The following is a 14,858-nucleotide window of genomic DNA, read 5'->3' on the forward strand; positions in this document are numbered from 1 at the left end:
AGGAGGAGGAGAAAAGGAGGAGGAGGAGAAAAGGAGGAGGAGGAGAAAAGGAGGGGGAGAAAAGGAGGAGGAGAAAAGGAGGAGGAGGAGGAGGAATATTTGACCCCAAGTCCCCTGACCCCAGAGTCACTGTGCTTTTCACTATACTTCCCTGCCTCCTTACGTGGTCTAGACACATGATTTCATTGCTATGGGGAAATCTTAATACGGAAATTCCCTTTTATAATGCAGATAAGCAACACTTTTATTTAAACTTACAGATTAACAGAGTGATTTGGGGACACTTGGAGTTTAAATGACTTACCCCGGTCAAACAGAATGGTAAATTATCACTTTTTAAATCAGAAAATCAGGGCACAGGGCCAACATTCAATTCAATTTAAGAAACAGTAATTAGGAACCTGACATGTATAAAGTACCAGGTGATACAGACTATGCCAAAATGAATAAAACATAATCCCTGGACTCAAGGAGTTTACAATATAGTGGACAGAGAGAAGGGGAACTGACCACAAACAATGAGAGCACAAAGCATAAGAAAAGTAACTTCAATAAAAGAAAAATGTTTTGAAGATATTGAGATTTAAGAAGCAATTCTCACCACAAAGTCCTTCTGTGCCGTGATTAGCAATTGATGAATAGTCATAGTGAATATCTATAATTCCTGTAATATGAGCCCATCGAATTCTAAATCCTCCTGGAGTGGTTACAACATACATAGCACCAGTATCCTCAATAGACAGGCCATTCTCTGAGAAAGGTAATGATTCAATGATAGAATCCACTTCTACCTAAAACATTCCCAAAATACCTTATTAGTAAAATGGAACTGGTTATACAAACATCAGTTTAAATCAAGATATTCCATATTATTTCCTTCATATTGTTGGTCATCTTTGAAATTCATCTGCAACGTCAGAAGATATTTGGCATTAAAAGATGAACATTTTTTTCACCAATAAGAAGCTTGGATTTATCAAGCACATTCTGTAATTTCCCAAAGGCAATCTAAGCCCCTCCTATCTTCCTGTTCAATCTGGATTCATCTCATAGTTTATTTGTAGAGTTTGTCAAAGAAATATATGCTACTCTAGATAATAGGCATTCTTCATCCATTTGTTTTTTTCTTGTGTGGATAGCTAGACCAAATTCTATTCTCTTGTGTCTCATACCTAAAAAGATTCTTTGTGATTTGTTTGAATTTGTTCCCCCAATTATTTTCAGGATTTTATTTAGCAACTACTTCTATTTTCTTAAAACTCACTTTTCTTCTACATTACATGCACTTATATTTTAGATTTTTATCTGCTGTTGAAGGCTTCATTATCTCCTATTGTTACAGTAGGTATCATTTATATAGTACTCTAAGGTTTCCTTTATATACATGACCTTACTTGATCCTCACACAAACCCAGTTAGGTTGGGCATACAGGTATCACCAACATTCCAATTACAGGGACAAAGTGGAGTTTAAAGAAGGTAAACAATTTATCCATGGTTAAATGATGAATAAGTGTCAAAGACAGAATTTGAGCCTATATAATACAAACTCAAAATCTAGCATGTCTTTCATTGTATTCTGCTACCTCTGGAGATGTGACTCTATGCAAATATGAATATGAATATCTTAAATGAAAAGGAAGGTAAAATTATTGCTTTCTTAATTTTTTAGTTTCCTTTTCTGTGAAATCACTTGGGTGATGAATCTCCTATTGTCTCCTATAGTAAAAAGTGTTCTCTATGAATTCACAAGTGCTTGAAAGTGTTATCAGAGGCATCCAACAAGGTACTGTACATACAGCAGGCATTAAATTAATGCTGTTGACCTAAAATGGCATTTAAATGGAAAACGTAATCAGGGACCAAACTCTGGTATATACTCAAAAAAAAGCAGTGTGGTATAATGGAAAGGGAATTGAATCACGAGTCTAAAAACCTAGTTTCTAAGTATCAACAGTGATCAGTTGTGAGATTATGGCCAATTGGTCTAGCTTTGTCTTGGTTCTCTTGTCTTGGTTCTTTTATCTCTTGAGCAAGGAACACAAAAGCTCTGAGATCCCTTTTGGCCCTAAAATTCTATGGAGCTCCAAATGTTTGTGTGTGTGTGTGTGTGTGTGTGTGTGTGTGTGTGTGTGTGAATGGAAATCCTCAGTCTAAAATACTAAGAATGAAAGATACAAACAGTAAATAGTCTAAATTATGGAATGGTCCCTGTGTTATATACAGCTTGTTACCCTCATGAATATAAAATAATTAGAATGAAGCTAATCTTCATCAAATGAACCCTTACAGAGGGACAAGTGATCACCAAGAGTAAGCAAGGGTTTATTAAGAAGAAATGATGCCAGGCTATGCTTGTTATGTTTGGTAGCTTCTAGATAAGTAGAAACATTAGATTTAGAGCTAAAAAAGACTTTAAATACCATCTAGTGCTGTCTCCTTGGTTTACGAATAAAACTGAAGCCCAGTTACTTGCCTAGGGATACTCATGAAGTAAGGAACAGATGGGATTTGAACTCAACTTTTCTGATTCTAAATTCATTGTTCTTTCTACTATACCATCTTAGTTTTAATAAATTAGGGAAATGCCATGGGCATAAAAACACATATATCAGCAAGGCTTTTGACAAAGTTTGGCACTACATCTTTGTTTCAAAGATGGATAGATGTGGACTGGCTGTGTATGGGTGTGAAATAACCAACTGACCAATCTCAAAGAATGGATATTAATAAATTGATTGTCAACTTGGAGAGAGGTCTTTAGGGAAATGCTTTGGGCATGTGTCCATGGATCAGTTCTATTTGATATATTTTTAATTATGCCTATGAAGAAATAGATGTCAGTTGACAAGTACTTATTAAGCACCTACTATATGCCAGACACTGTGCTAAAATCTGGGGATACAAAAAAAATCAAGTTTCCTCCCCTCCCCCAGAAAAAGAAAGTCTTTGCTCTCAAGGAATTCACATTTTAATGGGAGAGACATTGTACAAACAACTATGTATCAATAGAATAATTTGTAGATAATTAACAAGAGGAGGCATGAAGTGGATTGAGAAAGGAGTTTAGCCCAGAGTAAAGAGATGGAGTTTCTTGTACAAGGAATAATAGCAAGGAGGCCAGTGTTGGAAGATTGCAGAACACTTGAGGATGAAGGGATGAGAGTAAGGTTTCCACTGTAACAAACTCTCTAAGCTTCAGATTTCTCATCTGTTAAAAAAAAAAGGCAAGGGGTGGGGGTGAAACACTCTTGTACCTATCTCACAGTACTATATTGAGGCTCAAATGAAATAATCTATGTAAAAACATCTTACAAACAGGAGAAAATCTTAATTAACATTGCTAAATTGGTCTTGAACAAAATCATTTGGATACCTTAATAGCAATGAAGTTTACAGTAGTATAATCTCTTAATCAGAAATATGTGAATTTTTATCCTATTACCTTCTATACTATAGCAATTTTCCTACAGTCATTCATTAATTATTATTTCCTTACCTTTCTTGTTAAACGATTGATAAGTACGTTATATGAGAGTGATGTCATATTTAATTTCTTGAAACAAAGGCCTGATGTCTTTGCAGGTGAAACCTTTTTTGGAGAGAGAAAAAAAATTGGTAACTTTATGATTTTGTATACAATAATGTCTGTAAGTAGAATACATGAAAATTTTAGATAACACTCACTAGCTTTCTTTTTGAATTTCCAATCTGAAAAAGTACAAAAATATATTGTCAAAAAGAATATATTACTAACCACTGTTTTTCCATTAATATTAAATACATCTAAAATGACTTACATGTAACTGCTTAGGAGTAAAATACAAAAAAAAAGTAAAATGTATAGATAATCTCTTGAGATTCCTCTAGCTCTGAGTTCCTCTGATATTAGAGAACATTCAGATTGAAGCTCTATAAAAAATGTTATACTGATATTAGTCCTAATGAACAAATAATAAAAGCCATTCTTTTCCTCTCTATAGAAATCTCAAGGACAGTAACTGAAGAATGCTGCATACACTGCATGAAATAGCTGATATTTTAGTTGGTTTTACTTTTTTTCTGCAAAGAAAATTCAATGGAGATCAGCATATGACTACATATGACAGAATAACTATGATTATAATAAAAAAGTAAAAAGTCACAAAGTGAATACTAACTTACATGATTAGTGGGGCATTTCTCAATATGAGCAATTATGATTTCCCCAGGAATCTGGACTAAGATGTAGGAAGCCATACTATACAGTGCCGCACTATTTCCATCAAATGTAATAATGCTTAGTTCTGACAACATTGAACATCGACCTAAAAAATAAAAAAGTACAGTTAGTCATTATAGTTATAAACTTTTTATGCTTTTAACATATCCTTTTAGCATAGCAAAGGAACAAATAAAATGATCTTAAGAAGATTTTTTTAATAAAAGAAGAGTTAATTAATGAAAAATTAGAAGTTGTATTTAAAGGAGAAGTCTCAAATTTCAGTTTAAAAATAATTAACTTGATCCAATTACAAAGAAAAGATGGGAGAGGATGGCTCCTCTCATTCCTTCACAGAGGTAGAAGGTCTGTTGGTGTGGAATACTGCATGTGTCGGATATTTTTTGATGCCTTGATAGGTTTGACTGATTTTTTTCTTCTTCTTTAAAAAATGCTATTAGGGATGACTCTTTGTATCAGGGATGCAGAGGAATACAAGGAAAAATCTTGTGGATGAAAAACAAAAGACATCAATAAAAGTCTATGAAAAAAAGAAAATACTATCTTAAAACATGTCACACAACACTAATGCACTGTTGGCAGAGTTGTTAACTGATTCAACCATTCTAGAGAGCAATTTGGAATAATGCCCAAAAGCTATAAAACTGTGCATACCCTTTGACCCAGCAACATCACTACCAGGTCTGCAACCCAAAGAGATTTTAAAAAAAGGAAAAGGACCTATATGTACAAAAATATTTATAGCAGCTCTTTTTCTGGTGGCAAAGACCTGGAAATTGCAGGGATGCCCATTAAGTGGAAAATAGCCAAACAAATTCCTGTATATTATTGTCATAGAATACTATCATGCTATAAGAAATATAAGAATACTATTGTTCCATAAAAAAGAGCAATATGCTTTCAGAAAAGTCTGGGAAGAATCATATGATCTCTTGCAAAATGAAGTAAGCAGAACCAGGAGATCACTGTACATAGTAACAGCAATATTGTACAATGATCAACAGTGAATGACTTAAGTTATTCTCAGCAATGCAATGGTCTAAGACAATTTTGAAGGACACATAATGAAAAATGCTATCCACCTCCAGGGAAGGAACAGATGGAGTCTGAATACAGATTGAAGTATATTTCTTTTTACTTTATTTTTCTTGGGGGTCTTTTGGTCTGTTTTCTTTCACAACATAACTAATGAGGAAATACGTTTTGCATGACTGCACATGTATAACCTATACAAAATTGCCTGCCTTTTCAAGGAGAAGGGAGGGAAAGAATTTGGATAAAAGAATTAAATAAATGTTAAAAAATTTTACATGTGGGGGCAGCTAGACGGCTATCCACTGATAGAGCACCAGCCCTGAATTCAGGAGGACCTGAGTTCAAATCCGACCTCAGACACATAACACTTACTAGCTGTGTGACCCTGGGCAAGTCAACCCCATTGCCTAGCCAAAAAAAAAAAAATTTACATGTAATTTGAAAGAATATTTAAAAAAAAATGTCACACCAGGGCCAGTTGTACCTGTTTTTATTTTTATTTTTATTTTTTTTTATTTTTTTGCTTAGGCAGTTCGGGTTAAGTGACTTGCCCAGGGTCACACAGCTAGTAAGTGTCAAGTGTTTGGTCTGAGGCTGGATTTGAACTCAGGTCCTCCTGACTTCAGGGCCGGCGCTCTATCCACTGCGCCACCTAGCTGCCCCTACCTATTTTTAAATACAAAGTTCAAGCCCCATTCTTCTCATTTTAGCATAAAACCATAAATCATCAAATCTCCCAGAACTTAATAAAAGTCCATAGCTTACTTCAGTATAAAAAAGCTATAAATGAAAAATTTTAAATTGACTTGATTTTGACTAAATGACTGGGAAATAATATCTTACTCTTTTGTTACATGGGGGAGGAATATCTTCCTGAAAAGTGCTAGAAATTATCTGTTTCAATCCATATTTTCAGCACACTATTAAAGGCCTCATTATTTAAAAAGGTCTTTCAGTGATTTTTTTTTTAAATAAATTTTTAGGGCAGGTAGGTGGTGCAGTGGATAGAGCACCGGCCCTGGAATAAGGAGGACCTATGTTCAAATCCAGCCTCAGACATTTGACACTTCCTAGCTCTGTGACTCTGGGCAAGTCACTTAACCCCTTTGCCTAGCAAAAATTAAATAAATAAATAAATTTTGACATCTTTTGTTTTTACATCAAATAAAGTTTCCCTGTCTCCCTCCTCTTCCCTTTCCCAGAGAGCTATCTCACATAACAAAGAATAAAAAAAGAGAAAAACAGCAAAACAAATCAATTCATTGAAAAAATCTGAAAATTTGTGCAATTTTCTACACCTATTGACCTTGTACCTCTGCAAAGGAGTGGGGAAAGGTATCTTCTCATATCTCTTCAGTGAATCCTTTTTAAAACTTCAAAAATAATCCCTCTCTAATTTTGTTTTTTAACTTCTAATTTTTTTCTGATCCCATTGTTGTAAATGGTTAAGGTTTGGATCAAGCTCTTAATGCCCAGAATGTGCCACTTCTACTTCTGAACACCATATCTAGACTTACAAGGGCATTCCCATTCAGGGCAGCAGGTATCATTGTTCACTTGAACAGGCATTCCTCGAAAACCACAGTCAGGTATGGTTGTGTCCTTTGGACAATTGCTTGATAGATCGAACAAGACCCATTCCTTATTAATACAGATGTATTGATAACAAGTAAATGTAGGTTCCATATATTCTGGCTATTGTAAAAAATATAGAAAGTAAAAATAGAAATTATTTCTATTTCCAGAGCAAACATGATATATATTTACTTTACAAAGCAATTCAATTGAAAAAAAAATTAAGTGTCTAATATGTGCAAGGCATTCAGGTAAGTTCTAGGGATACAAAGAAATAATCTCTGCCTTCATGAAGCTTACACTCTTCCAAAAAAGGGGATAGACCATTTATAAAAAGAAATAAATACAAATGATATAGAGCATAATGGAATGCAATTTTAAAAGGGAAGGAATACTACAGGTGAGGGGATAATAACTGCTAACATTTATATAGTGATATGAGGTTTGTAAAGAGTTTTATAGATATCTCATTTTAAGGCCTCTTGTAGGAAGAAAAACGTGAGATGTGCTTTGAAGGAACCTAGTGATTCTGTGAGGTGAAAGTGAGAAAAAAGAGCATTCTGGGCTTAGAAAGCTATTTGTAGAAGGGCTACGAGAAAGGATAAGGAATATCATATGCAGAGATCGGGGATCACACAATTTGACTAGAAAAAAAAAGAATATGTGAAGAGAAGTAATATGAAATTGGACCACAAGGGTAAAAGGTGGCAGATGGAGGACTCAAAATGGCAGATTGAGTATTTAATATTTCATCCTAGGAGCAATAAGGAGAAATTTAAGAATTTTGAATAGTAATGGGAAAGTGACATGTGTTTTTTTTTTTATTTTTGTCTTTTGGGTATTTCAGTCTGGCAGGTGAGTAGATAATGAATTGGAGAAGGCAGAGATTGGAGGCAGGAAGGCCAATTAGGAGGCTATTGTAAGAGGTGATCAGAGCTTAAAGGTTGTGGAAGTAGAGAAAAGGAAGTAGAAGAATATTATGGAAGTAGGATAAAATTTGACAACTGATTGGATACAGTGAGGGATAATGAGGAAGAAAAGATGATGTGCAAATAAAAATGAAAATATGCAAAGATTCAACACAAATCAAAAGTAAAAATTGTGAGATTCTTTCTATAATTTAAAACTTTTACAATACAATCAATTAATGATTTACTAAAAAGCAACGACCCATTTATTTTAAAATAGGTCTTAATCTAAGGTAGCTCTAAAGTTAGAATTCCCTGAAACTACCAAAGTAGTCAGACATCTCTGGTCTGAATTTTGGGAATGCTTGTATTTGTTTTCAGAATCAGCTAGTAATTGCTAATCCTATATCACTTTTTATCACATCATTTTGACTTCTAAACATATTATTCAAGTAGATTTGAAATGAAATTGTAAACTAATGGTGTCCAACTATCTCTTTGGGAAACTTGTTTATGCAATAATGGGTGTCCAAATGGCAAACTTTGTAGATCATAGGATAATAGGTATAGAGTTGGACGGAAGCTTAGAGGTCATCTAAGACCTTTATTTTATAAATGAATCAGCTGAGACATAAAGAAGTTAAGAGATTTGCCCAAGGTCACATAGGGATTAAGTGGCAAAACTGGGATTATAATTCAGATTATCTAAAAATTGGCAATTTCCCCACTATACATTGCTACCTCTCTAAATAGTATTAGAGAAAGGATTTGAACCTAGATATTTTGGAGTCTAGGCTGTCCTCCTTCAATACAAATTAATTTTAAATTGTGACTCAAAGAGAGCTAAATAGAACCAACACAAATTTCTTTCTACTTAATGTGTTTAATTATAGAAACTGGGAAGTATAAAAGCGACATCTAATTTTAATATAATCTAAAAGCTGTATCTAAAATACGGTATGAATCATGCCTAGGTCTCTTTTGCCATTATGGAGTCATGTAGAGGATCTTGCTCATTGATTTCAAAGGTGTTTTTCACTTAAACAAATTTCACCAGTCATAGAGTACGGAGATTATTTGAGGGCACGGATGTTTGTCTGAGATATGTCATGCAAATTTTGCTTTAACCAACTGAAAATTACCAAATTACTTGTTTGATCAGGGGATTCAAAAATAAAATAAATCCATGATGAATACGTACAAATGTACATGATGTACATTCTACTTTTCAGGCAGATTATAATGGAATAATATGAAAACCAGCAAGATATTTATTTCTTTCCTCTACTAAAGTCCTGCTTTGATACCCTTCATTGTATGGTGATGACTCAAAATTCTCAAAGGCTAGGAGAACACAGCCTTTAGCAGGCATTACAACATCTAGGAAAGACTTTGTGAATAGGCACTGATAACAAGCTATACTTCTTTCATCCAAGGACTGGCCTATATTAAGTTCACACAGCCTCATCATTAAAGAGTTAGATAGTCTTGAAGACAGATCATCCTAACTCCAAAACACACTACTATTTTAAATGAACTATTCAAACAGTAAAATATTCCTTGGCTATTTTAAATGAACTATGTTTCAATATTTCAATACCTGTATATTTCAATACTTGTATATTTCAATAGTTCGTTTAAAATAGCCAAGGAGTATTTTACTGTTTGAACATCTCTGGAACATATTATTCTAACACTGCAGTATGTTTTATTTTTTACACATTACTTAAAAATGCAATTTCCATTTTGAAATATTTCTTTAAGAGTTGAAAAGTCTTATTCAATGATACATTTCTTTTATTGACTAATTATTTTAATAATTATAGCAGTGGAGAATATATGTTTGACAAGCAATATTGAAATGAGTTAAGATAATACAAGTATCATAAAAATGATAAGCTTATTCATTTGTATTTTAAACAATGGACCACAAGAGAAAAAAAAAAGAAGCTAAATAAATGTCATTAGGAAAATTAGTTGTCAATATTGTGGGAAAGTTATTTGAACTATCATCTTATAACTTACTCCCCAAAAATTCCAATTGGATGAGTGATTTAAACATGAAAAAAACTACAAAATATGAAAAAAAATGTAGAATAAAGTATCTAACTAAATTATGGAGGGGAGATTTTTTAAATCTGACAACTTGTCTAGGCTGTCCTCCTTCAATACAAATTAATTTTAAATTGTGACTCAAAGAGAGCTAAATAGAACCAACACAAATTTCTTTCTACTTAACGTGTTTAATTATAGAAACTGGGACATGATGGATATTATAGACTATGTGAAAATAACCAAAAAATTGTGATAAAAACAATATAATTTAAAGAAAAAATAACCAATTGAGAAAAATATTTGTGACAAATATTAGATAAAATGTCATCTAAAAACATAAGGAACAACTAAGAAGTCACAGTGATAATTCCCAGTCTGCAATGTATAAGTTGTCAGAGGAAATAGGCAATTATAAAAAAAACCCTCAGATTGGGAACAATCCTTTAAAAAGATACTTAACCTTACTACTTATCAAATGGAATCAAATAAAACCATTTTAATGTACCACCTCATTCCCACTGAATAGGCGAAAATAATTAAAAGCAACAAAACTCAGGGGAAGAATTGTAAATATAAAAAAATGTATTTTAGAGAGACAATCTGGCAGTTCATACAGCAAGTTACAAACATAATCATGCTCTTTGATCCAATGATTTCATTGTTGGGAATATATCCTGAAAATCTGATTTTGAAAAAAAGCTATTCAAAGATTTTCATAACATTGTGTTAAATTGATTTTTTAAAAAAACTGGAAACAACCTAGCAAAAAGGAAATGGTCAAATAAATGTTGATATATTAATGGTATACTTTAATAAAATTAAGATCTCTCAGTATAAGGTATAAAATTAACCTGGGAAGGAAGATATCTAATGATGCAAATCAACAAAAGTAGAACCAGAAGAATGGACCATATAAGAGGAAAAGTAAATGAGAATAAATGGAGAAAGAATCTTTATTAAGCATTTACTACATGTCAGGGAATGTGCTAAGTCATGAGAATACATATACAAGCAGAACAAAAGACAGCCCCTAAACTGTTATAATACTATATACATTGAAATTAATTTAAATACAGTTACTAAGCAAGATTAGGTCATTTACTAGATTCAATATCCAGCTTTTAATAAGACTTTATTTTTTAAAAGAAAGCAAGCCACCAGGGCTTCAACAAAACCAAAATTGAGACAGAACCTTTGGTACAATAATAAAGAGAAATGTGTAACTAGTTAAGATATATTACCACACATTCTGAAGCAGGAGTAGGAACCTCCTCTTCTGGGCACTCAGATGGAACATGTGTGGCAGGAGGCACTGTAGAGAAAATGAGTATAGAAGTGGATCAAGTTATTATCCCCGCTGGAGCCAAGTAAGGCTGATCTGAGAATTTAAAAGAAATTGTCTTTATGGTGGGTGATGTCAATCATATCATAAAAGACTCCTTAGTGGTTACAGAGTTTGGATTTTGAGACATTTCCTAATAAATCTCCTACGTCTGACTAAATTCCCTCAGTGAATTTGCAGAATGTGCCATGGTCATTTCTGAAATGCATATGTGAATCTCATTATTAAGGAAGTGCTTATTAGGGGTGACAATGATTGGGGCTGTGGATTGAGTGGTCATTAAGTGGTATTTTGGAGTAGCTTTACATAGACAACAAAACTGTGAAATGTATTTCCATGATGTCTCCAAAAGTTTTTAACTCCTAGTCATTGGACATATCCCCAAAATACTCAAGGTTGAATAAATAGCTAATTTAAAAGTAAATAAGGGAAATGTGTGCCTGAGAGAAATGGACCCACTTCATAATGCTGAAAAAAGGAAAGAGATATTTCACACTTTTACGTAAAGACAATGTAGCCATCTACATTTAGCTCTCTACATCTACAATGTTTTTAGTAAAGTCATTTTCTACCATTTTAAATTTATAGAATTGATCAATTAAGGCATGATTTCCTTTTGCCTGGGCCTTGAGCAGGACTTATTGTTATTAGTATCTCTTAGCCAACTGTAAAGTTTTTGTTCATTTCAATCAGTCACAGTAAAGTCTTAGAAGAAAGTGATGAAGAAAATTCTAAGACATTCCAGCGTTGAATAAGGGAAAATACTGATGGTATAGAAATTAAGAAAAACACTTGGTGTGTGTGATGGTAGGAAGGGGAGGATGGAAGAGGGCCCAAGGTTAATTAAAAGCTACAAAGTTCTGTAAGTGCTTCAGAAAACAATGATGAGGCAGAAAATTACTTGTACATAGCATGCTATTAGATTGCTAACCACTTAGTTAATAGAACTGAGAGCTGAAATAGACCTTGAACATTGGCTCAGGGTTCTTAACCTTTTTGTTTATGTCATGGGCCCTTTGGCCATGGTCTGGTGAATCCAGACCTCCTCTCTGAATTATGTTTTTAAATGCATAAAATAAAATATATAGGATTACAAAGGAAACCAATGCTATTGAAGTAAATATATAGTTTTCCCATCCAAGTTCACAGATACCCTGAAACTATACACAGACCCTTGGGGTCCAAAGACCCCATGTCAAGAATTTCTGATCTACTCCAACCCTCTTATTAATAGATAAGGAAACTGAGGGACATAGAACTTAAGTGACTTGTTCTAAGGGACAGAAGTAAGAATCAAACCAGCTTCCTCTGACTTGAAGTCCAGTGCTTATTCCACTCCACAATTCTTAACCTTTATTTCCCTGGGAGATTCCATGGAAGTCCATGAGGAAATGAGATTCAGTTTATAGAGATTCAATTTATAGTCAGATTTGGTAAAAAAAAAATAGATAGGTAAATTAATAATAATAATAAAATTTATCCTAGAAAATATGGGATCTCTGTCATGGGAAATGCCATGTGTTAGGTTGGTATGGCAAACTATCCTTCAAAAGGAAAAAAGTGATTGGAAGGAATAAAATTGTTCTAAACTGTGGTGGCTATAATTCATTTCAGTATTAGAACTCATTTATCCTTTGTTTTGAAGAGGCCCAATGACATCACAGGGTGATGTCTTGACTCACAAGCGAATTGGATTTAAGTGAGGAAGAGTTGCACAAAGTCACCAGCCTCACTCTCTCTTCCAGAGTCACTGAAGTCTAGTGGCAGGACAAAAGTTAGGACGACTGGCAAAGGCCAGGAATGCAGTAGATGACCTTGGTGTCTTAGATTTCCGACCAAACTCTAAGTGCTCCAACGCACCTTTGTCACCAGCCATCATGACTATTGGAACAAAATGTTCTCATCTGCCCATTCTCCCAGGGGAAGTCTTCGCATGCTTGGGGTAGCTAATCTCCTAACTCACCTATGAGTTTGAGGCCTGTCGGTTACACTCAACCTGGTTTAGCCCATCTGCCAAGATGGTTTTACTGGGAGTGTGGCCACTACAGCTCCACCTTCTTGGAACCACAGGTAAGAGCTGGGAGAAAGGCGGACAATGGATGAGCAGCCCAGGAAAGGGCTTGACAAGCCCTCACACCAGAAGAGCTAGTCTTCTCTGAACAGCCCATATACCCCAGGATTAGAACTCTAAGCAGATGAAGGTTCAGTGTGAACCAGATGTGTTTTTAAAGAACTCCAAATGGGAAAGCAGAACTTAAAAGAATTACTAATATTTGTCCACGATGTAAGAATAAAAGCAGTAAACAAGTAATCTTAGTCACAGGCTACCTACTCTGATGGCTCCATGATGTCTGTCATGATCCTGTGTGACTCTAAAATTGTCACAGGAATCTCACTTAATGTGCTGTGGAAGGGGGGATGGGAGTGGGCGGGTCTTCCTTAGAATTCCTCTGTAAGCTTTCGGTCTGTCCCATGATTATCCTTCATTCTTATTATCTAATAAACCCATCTTACTGTTGTTTGGGGTTTTGTTCTAGTTATAGATTTCAGATGCCAGCTAGGAGGATAATGTTGATAATGATGGGCATTAAGTCACCCTCCAGAAAAAAACTTTCATTAAGAAAATGTAAGTCAAATCTGAGGAAATCCTGCAGTTCTAGGCAAGGGGGCTATGAGTGTCGGAACTCTAAACAAAGATGAAATAATTAAAATTGGTAATAGAAGTGAAGTTTGAGAGCACTAGATAGAGACTGCAGATTTCAAGCCAGAATGTACCCCAGAGGCTATCTAATCTCACTTGACAGATGAGGAAACTCATTTTTCAAGTGAGTAAACTGAGGGCCAGAAACGTTAAGGGATTTACCCAAAATCACTCAGTAAGATTAAAGCCACATCCTTTGACTCCAAATTCAGTGGCCTTTCCACTGTGCAACACATTAATCCCATACCTTGTTTGACAACAACTACCCACATTTCTAAAGCACATTCACAAAGAATTTTCCACATGTGACCCCTCGTATTCTGGGCAGATTAGCTTTTCATAATAAGTTTATCAACATCTTATTTTCTAATTATCAAAGTTAATGGGATAGTCACAGGAAATGGTAGATGGGATAGTTACTGCAATAGCAGTTAATGATACAACTGTTCCAAGTCTAATGCTACATAATGTAACTTGTAATGTTACTGCCGCCAATAATACCTGTTTCCGCTGGCTTGGGTGGCTTGACGATTACAGCTTCTGTAACTGGCACAGGTATGCCTATAAAGAAACAAAGGTTAGCTTTTTGAATCATATTTCTGTGAGATGAGGTTCACCACAATTCAAACAATACAGAAAGTCCTGACCTTATTTGAGCATGGGGATCCCTTTTAACTTCAGAAGACTTCAATGAATGCAACATGAAGGTAGGTGGACTATTAATATCCTCTAATTAAGAAAATAAGGGATGTGTCTATGAATATGATAATCTTTTAAATGAATTTATATTTTCAACATAATAGCTGCTATATATATTTGAAAACAGGAAGAAATATATGAAGAAACTATTTTATAATAATAGCTCAAATTTATACAGGCTGTACCAAAAGTTTTAATTCAGTTTTAAACTCTCACAGCTTAAAATTGCATTAAGACTTTTGGGACGTCCTGCATAGTTGGTTAAAGTTTGCAAAACATGATAGATAGATAGATAGATAGATAGATAGATAGATAGATAGA

The 14,858-nt window shown here is 34.3% G+C and overlaps 1 protein-coding gene across 1 annotated transcript in view; it reads right to left on the reverse strand.

Annotated features, from left to right (window-relative positions):
* OTOGL (otogelin like) overlaps nucleotides 1-14,858 on the reverse strand; it is a 183,932-nt gene that overhangs the window by 34,291 nt on the left and 134,783 nt on the right. The window contains exons 36-42 of the mRNA XM_027842532.1: nucleotides 14,340-14,399; nucleotides 11,037-11,107; nucleotides 6,775-6,952; nucleotides 4,165-4,307; nucleotides 3,688-3,711; nucleotides 3,500-3,592; nucleotides 602-791 (exon numbers count right to left, since the gene is read on the reverse strand). Of these exons, the coding sequence (XP_027698333.1) occupies nucleotides 602-791; nucleotides 3,500-3,592; nucleotides 3,688-3,711; nucleotides 4,165-4,307; nucleotides 6,775-6,952; nucleotides 11,037-11,107; nucleotides 14,340-14,399 (759 nt within the window). The remainder of the gene's footprint in view (nucleotides 1-601; nucleotides 792-3,499; nucleotides 3,593-3,687; nucleotides 3,712-4,164; nucleotides 4,308-6,774; nucleotides 6,953-11,036; nucleotides 11,108-14,339; nucleotides 14,400-14,858) is intronic.

This window comes from Vombatus ursinus, unplaced genomic scaffold (assembly GCF_900497805.2).
Source record: "Vombatus ursinus unplaced genomic scaffold, bare-nosed wombat genome assembly UNPS02014874.1, whole genome shotgun sequence".
NCBI classification, from domain to species: Eukaryota; Metazoa; Chordata; class Mammalia; order Diprotodontia; family Vombatidae; genus Vombatus; species Vombatus ursinus.